The 7,646-nt window shown below is 37.6% G+C and overlaps 1 protein-coding gene across 1 annotated transcript in view; it reads right to left on the bottom strand.

Moving 5' to 3' along the window:
- The window catches only part of LOC101852623 (copine-8), a gene marked incomplete in the record, with an annotated part of 28,709 nt that extends 21,382 nt beyond the window's left edge, over positions 1 to 7,327 (bottom strand). Inside the window, 6 exon segments of the mRNA XM_013082225.2 lie at positions 1,310 to 1,344; positions 2,715 to 2,791; positions 3,325 to 3,364; positions 3,983 to 4,086; positions 4,807 to 4,894; positions 6,921 to 7,327. Coding sequence (XP_012937679.1) covers positions 1,310 to 1,344; positions 2,715 to 2,791; positions 3,325 to 3,364; positions 3,983 to 4,086; positions 4,807 to 4,894; positions 6,921 to 6,997 — 421 coding nt within the window.
- Between the last annotated feature and the right edge of the window lie 319 nt (positions 7,328 to 7,646).

Genomic DNA, 7,646 nt, shown 5'->3' with positions numbered 1-7,646 from the left:
CCCCCCCCCCCTTCCACATGAGTAAACTATTGGGCCCAGAATAAGTTTTTTGATTCATAAGTACTTCTTTATCATACTTTGCACAAATTTTCTAAGCCATTTACCTTTGATGAGGTTAGCTCCTCTGCTCTCACTGAAATTAAATAAAAATAAAAATGACACAGTCTGAGATACAGTGCAAATAAATACAAACTTTCAAAGCTAAGTCATAATGAGATAGGTCTTTGTTTGGTTTGTGGGGGGGTGGGGGGGGGGAGTTCTCTCTCTCTTCCACCACAGTAGGCCTACCTGTACAATAAATTTTAAAAACCTTCCCCCTTTTTTTTCAGTGTGGTGTGACCCTCTAAACTTCTTTCAAAGCCAACACTAATCAAAGCATACTGAAAAATGTATACAAATTGTTTCAAAATATCTACTGCATCTGACATCAGTCCCAAAATTTATCTCACTCCCATTTTAAAAGATGAGTTGACAGAAATCTAAAGAAAGCTTTTTTAAACAAATTTTGAATATTTCATTGAACAAAACGTATGTAGATAACAAAGCCTAAGTTTCAACAGGAGCCAAATTTGCAAACATAGATTCACTCTCAGTCAGTTTCCAAATCCCTTTTATTCTACTTAAAATTACGAGAGCAACATGCTGTTGGCTATTCTCCGTTGCCATGCTGGTCAATTGATCGATGGATATTCTCCGGCGTCATGTACACTGGCACATGTTGCTTCTCCACAGCTTTCCATCTCCCCTGTCGGTACTTTATGGCCATTATTGTTGCAGCTGAGTTCAGTGCCAGACGCGCCTTCTTGTACTTCTGGTTGTGACTGAGGGTTGTTGACGCTTCTGGTGCTGTCACCACTGACACAGAAATTCCTCCTTCTTCCGTCACTGGAGCTTTCATTGAGTAGTGACTGCGTGTACCTATGGTGAATCGTATTCTGAAGAAATGCCGACCCTGATGACAGTTTGTGTAAGGCCATAACGTGCCAACAAGGAAGATGGAAAGCTGTGGAGAAGCGACATGTGCAACTATACACGATGCCAGAGACTAACCATTGATCTATTGACCGGTCAGCCACTTGCATAAAATCAATGTCATAGAATGTGCTTCATGTATACATACAATTCTTCATGTTCAAAATGTCTCACCGAGAATCAAACCAATGAGATCGACAGCTTGGTTTAGATCTTATTCAGTCATCACTACTTCAGACAAATCTACTATTAATTGGTAGGATTTGGTTTTAAAATTTCATAAAATAAAGGAATCAACACAAATATGCAACTTAAGTTGAACAAAACTCTTTCTCACATATGATATCTCCACTGTCACCGGGATGAGAGCTCCTGAGAAGAGAAGTTGAAAACACATAAACAAAAACACTCAAAATGAACGCAGTTCAGTGCTTTTTGCTCATGTAGACGAAAATCATAACTTAAGTATTAGCACTGATACAACTGGCTGCTTTTAAGCACAAGGGGGCTATCCCGAAAAATGCTGTTTTGATGAAATCAAAGGTAAAATTTTTGGACCCTAGTTCAGTTTCTTTAAAAGGCAAGGAGAGTTTTTCTATAACCAAACAAATACCAATGAAACCAAACTTCTCCTAAAGGTAGAGCAATGCCCACTTTTGGTGTAGGTCAAGATTTCTAGAAATCCTAAAATCTGGGTTAACCCACTTGTCCGTAAAAGTGACCAACTTATCAATCGACATCCCAACTTCATAACTTAGCATTTACCAACAGGGCAAGTCAGACAAAACATAAATACATAAACAGCCCCCCCTCATTTTAGCTTTTTACATCCTCCAAAAGCTCTATCAAAGATGCACATTTCAGCATCACCAAAATGCTGTTTAATGCTACGGTCAAGGCTTACAATTTTCCTGCTTTTCGTGATTCCTGATAGGAACAACCCCAAAAAATCTGATGGATTGCTGAACTTTCTTTGTTTTAGCCATGTTTTTGGTTCGGAATGATTGCTCAAATTATAATTTTTTACAAATTGGGGACCTTATTTCTCTTCAGTTTACTGCTGTTTTCAGATTAAAAGTGTTCAGTTTAAAGAAACTCCACTGCGAGTGTTTTTCATTAGTGGTCTGTTCCTAACAGTAGGATGTTGGTAAGTTAACCCTTTTGGATGGTCATCACCGATACGCTAGCGATGACGTAATAAATCCATTGGAAGGAGTTTGCCAGTATACCGGCAATTGAGGGGGGTGTATCAATCATGAGCTAAAATCACAGAGTTCTGGGACTAAAAAAGAAGGGAAATCTTCTGTGTAGAGTTACAAGCTTGTGGACTTCCTCTTTCGTTTATAAATGGTTCACATTTCAGGTTTTACAACCTTGTAGCGGGTGTTTGGAATTTGATAGAATGTTCTGCGATTCCACCATGTACTCTGGTGATGAAGAACCAGGAAATGGTGATGAAAGTGATACTCCACACAGTATACAGGCACTCTTATACAAATCTTTTCCCAAAACCCATTACTTGTATTAATATGCAGAAACTATTTCTGAACAAGAAAATGTAAAAGTTTACGGGTTCTGTACTTCAAGTAATGTTTTTATAGCTTTTTCCCTGAACAAGGTTAATTTTTTAGCACTCTTGCTCAGGGCAACCACATTCTAGGGAGTGAAAAAACTGGGAGACCACCATCCCAAAGAGTTAAGAAAACCCTATGAGCATCTGCAACTAAATATAGGAGACTCACCTCAATTTCTTTACCACTGCTCCTCCTGGGACACCCACAATCTCACCGAGAGTGAGTTCCACTGAGCCAATAAAATCCTGCAAAGAAATAATGAATAGCATAAAACCATTTTTAATCACTTTTCAACTTCTTCTGATTAGCACAAAAAATGAAGTTAGTTGAGATTCTATTAAAACGACCTTTGAGATGCATGTTGATATAAGTCATTCCGTTAACTCTGAAATGGTGAAATGATATGGGTTTAACGCCCCTATCAACACCATTAGGTCATTTAAGAGGCGGGGCCTCCTAATTTAACGTACGTCTCCGAAAGGACCGAGCCAAATGGGAAATTCGTGGAAAGTGTCTTTCCCAAGGACACAACGTCGGACTGAGCTGAGGTCGTTAACTAAGAGTAAATAACAAAGTTATGTTACATACAAAACAATATCTGACAGGCCCCTTGCAAAACACACTTTGAAAGTGTTGAGATGAAAGCAGTAAATGCAAAAACCATTTACATACCTTGAAATATTTGTCAAAAATTTTTTACACAAAGAGTATAACACAAAGAAAATAAAAATAAAAGCTAAAGTAGCCTACCGAAACTTGTTGTATAACAAGTACTTACATGGTTACTCAAATTTTGACTTGTGGAGTCTACATCGTATCTACAAAAAACATAGAAAAATAAACATGATGAGCACAGCTTACTAACAACAGACCAAATTATTAAGTCTTATCAAGGTATAGCATGCTGGCATCTTCCTATCTCTGTATTCAAACATAGTGCAATTTATATAATTCCCCATTCTATTATTCTGAAGATTTCATTCTTCATGAGGAGCAACAAGAGAGTCGTAAAATTAAACTCAACTTTCATATTTCTTTTTAAAACAAATTACAACCAAGCCACTGAACATAGTAGCAGCGTATTACAAACTCGATATCATTTTTCTGCAACAATAAGTATAAAGAGGTAATTATATATGCAATAAAACAGCTTTTAGACTACTCACTAAAAAGAAGGGGAGAGGAAAAAAATTGGTGTAAAATATCTCTCCCAGTACAATATTATATCTGGTCCAGCTCTCACAGGCATAAAGCCTTCCATACCATACAATCATCTGCAATTCAACTTCCAGGCCATCAATCACAGCATAAAAACAAACAAAATTATAACGTTCAGCTCAAAACCAGAGTATTCTCATTAATTACTCAAATAAAATGACATAAAAGCCAATTTATTGTTTTGAACAGTCATGGACATGTAGCTAAAAAAAACTCACATTTCGAATTTCAACTTCTGAGCTTCCTCAAAGAAATAGTTGATGACAAACTTTTTTGCAAACTCAGGGTTCAAGTTGTCTTGAATCATCTCTGTTCTCCCATACTGAAGACATAAATAAAATTCTCCTTTAGCCTAAATCAAATTATGCAAACTGCAAACTAATGATGAACTCATAAAAGAAGGGACACTGATGCTTTTAAAAAACAATGAAAATGTGCAGTGAGATCAAATAAAGAACACATTGACGCTAAAGACATTCAACTGCACATGAACATCTATTATTATATAAAACACCATTCTCAAGTGTGTGGCTTAACTGAGATAAATTTTCAAATAGACAATTTTAATGACTTTCCTTCTTAATTAACATTATAATGCTGCAGTTTATACTGGTGGGTTTTTTTTTCTTGTTTACACGTAGAGAGGATAGTCAGACACAATTACTGTGCTTATATGACCTTATGCCCTTGCAATGCCATAAAACTCTTACCAAACAGACACAAAAGTAGCACAGGGTAGTTAAAAAATGTGTAAAGTCCACCACTGGGAACGACACCATTGTCACAACATGACAAACAGCATTGACCAGATTATTTTTTCTCAAGTTCAATAGGAAGAGAAAAGAAGTTAACTTTGTGAGTACATGAATGAGCATTTGTGAGAGTGTTCATACTTTATGACTCCATTTTTTTCTCTTTGACCATCTCTTTTCCTTTTTCTTTAGTGAACGCTTGCAAAGAGAAGCCCAATATTTACCAATAAAGCTTTAGGCCTACAGCTAACTGTCATTATATCTCATTGCAATTTCAAAGTTCATAATACCTCAAGAAAGCGTTGCGACTTGATGTCTAGCGAGTACATGACGCACAGAGGGTCTGACTTCGAGAAATAATCCATATCTCTCAAGTTCCTGAAAAAAATTTAAAATTCAAAATATGTGAGGAAGACTGTGTGACTATGTGGCGAAATTCCCCGACAATAGAGGGGAATTTCCCCGTCAAGGTGTAGATGTGTCCAAACAGAATTTATTTAATTATAAAAGGGCATACAAACAACAATAAAATGCAGCAAATAAATGACATTTTAATCAATAAAGCAGTTTCAACACAATTCGAGTACAAACAGCACAGTAGTATGCAGTAGAAACAGAAAAATAAAAATAGTGCAGGCGCTGCAGAGATAGGGTAAGAGAGGAGGAGAGGGAAGTTTAGCGGGAAGACACATGCTTTTAACCGCGATTGTTCTTTGTCATAACAATTAATTATTAATGGTTGATCAATTAACAAAGAACAAATTTCTTGTCGCAAGTAACTTGACACTTAAACTCGTCCTTGGTGGATTATAATTTGGATTTATTCCCATTTTAAATCGGTAGGGGAGGGGGCAGTTGGTGAATTTCCCCACCTTGCAAAGTTACCCAGCTGTACTGTACAGTCAAGACCTAAGAAGCTAAGAAGAGTAAATCAGACTGACTTGGTTAGAAACACATCAGTATCAGACCAAATGGCATTGTAGGCTAAATGAAAACAGGCTAAAATGCAAGCTCTCTTTGACTGGTTTTCATTTCTCTGTATTCTGTTCTTAATTGGGTTTTTTTTCTTTTAACAAAGCAGGATGTCAACAACTTTAACTTTTATAGACATATATCCTTAGACTTCTTCAATTTATTATAAATGGATCTAAACTCTTAATTTTTACAGTTCCAGTATTAAGTATCAGAAGGACTTTCGCAATGAGCATGGCAACCACCTCAAGTGTGACAATAAAGAAGGGACCTAACCCCAATCCTAACCTTAACCCTGACCCTTGCCCTGTAACCTTTTTAACCTTAACCCTAACTCTAATCCGTATCATGACGAATAAATTAATGAACGACTTAAGACATGATGCGACTAAACGTAGAACGATGCAAACTATTTTTAGGTAAGGCGGCCATCTTGAGCGACATCAGACCGGGTCACCCCTCCGATCAGGAGACTAGCCTACGTCTAAATATACCCAACCGCATGGCACCAAAGTTTCTCTACTACTACTACACGATCTTAGATGGCACGATGTTTTGGTGCGATGTTTTTCCAGGAATACCGGTAAAGTAATATATGCGGAGCTCCGATGATGCTGCTGTTTATCACTCATTGTTTATCGCACCCTGGGGGGGGGGAATCTTTCGGCATCTTTACGGCAATTTTCGCACGCTTTATTGTATTTTTGCGTTTACCGTGTTTCAATTTCAAGCCATCAGCGTACTACAGTTCTGAGCATCAACGATCTAAGCGATCTTATGTCCAAGTACCGGAATTCCAAAATGATATTAACATAGAGATAGAGAAATCTAGATCTACTAGGAAACCTTTTGTGAAAAATCAGAGCATGGCTGACGAGCACAAGCGTGAAATTTAAATGTGCGAAACACATCGATACGGATTTAATACGACCAGCCACTGACCCAAATGTCGTTCAACGCGGTATTTCCACCAAAGATCATATAAGAATCTTTGTCTCCACGGCCTTCTCTAAAAATAGTCTGTGGGTACCCCAGGATGTGATGACATATTTCACAACATCACATTACTAAAATTAGCAGCCAATCAGGCAGGTGCTTCGTTCTACGTTTAGCTGCATGTTGACTTACGGCACAACACAGCAAAAATAAGAGAGGGTTGACTGTTGTGTGAAATTTTATTCCCATAGTAGAGCTCAGTCTGCATCCCTTTCGCCAGAACAACAAGGGGCTGTGTTTCCTTTTATACACTAAACTATCATTAATGTTGCTTCTCTTCTGCCAGACCCCAGGCTTGGTCAGTGAGGAATTTAGCCTTAGGACTCAACAATCATTCAATCACAAAAAGTGCCAAGGCCAAGCCCCCACCCACAAGAGAAGTAAAAAAGGGGACTTTTCAAACTATTTTCAAATATTATTATGGTGAAATACTTACCTGCAAGAAACACTTATTTCAACCTGAGACGATGGGACTGCGGCTGTACCAGCCTGGAACCCTCCTGGGGTGGCCATTCTGGTGTTTAATGAACAATTTGAGTTAGTTTATAATCTGTTGGTCTCGCCACTTCTTCAATCTTGGCTTTGAAAGCTGTTCAACAACATAATATAGTTTGAGTTATCTATCGGGACGACGTTCGGTTATCTCCCTTATTTCCCTATTTTTGGGTGTTTGGAAATTCCCAATGATAATATTATCGTAGGGCTTAATAATCAAAGACGATATTTGATGTTATTATTGGTAGTGTAGCCTCATTACACGTTGCCTTATTGCGGTTTCCAAACATGATCACATGTATCAGGGCCTTATTAATTTTGACCTGTCAACATTACAGTTACAGGCTCTGTCCGCTTATAGAGAGATAACAAATGTTGAGTACTCATTTTCGTTTTCCTCCTGTTGAATTGCATTTTCGTTATCTACAGGTTTCGCAATCTCAATACATCATGTGATCCTGACAAGATGTATTATTAGGCCTATACGTGGGCCTATTATAATAATTTTGCTTGTAAGAAATTTTGTGAAGATACTCGCAACTATTTTCTTTTTTGTTTATCTCAGAGTCGTTTGTTTAAATTGTATTTGCTGAGCTACATCAGCCACATATTATAATGAAAATGTATTATCTTTGAGCTGGACAAACAACTTGAATGTTTGGGGGGG

The sequence above is a fragment of the Aplysia californica genome, unplaced genomic scaffold (assembly GCF_000002075.1).
Source record: "Aplysia californica isolate F4 #8 unplaced genomic scaffold, AplCal3.0 scaffold00164, whole genome shotgun sequence".
Taxonomy (NCBI): domain Eukaryota; kingdom Metazoa; phylum Mollusca; class Gastropoda; order Aplysiida; family Aplysiidae; genus Aplysia; species Aplysia californica.
Note: the sequence above shows the minus strand (reverse complement) of the source record. Positions and strands in the feature narration are given on the sequence as shown.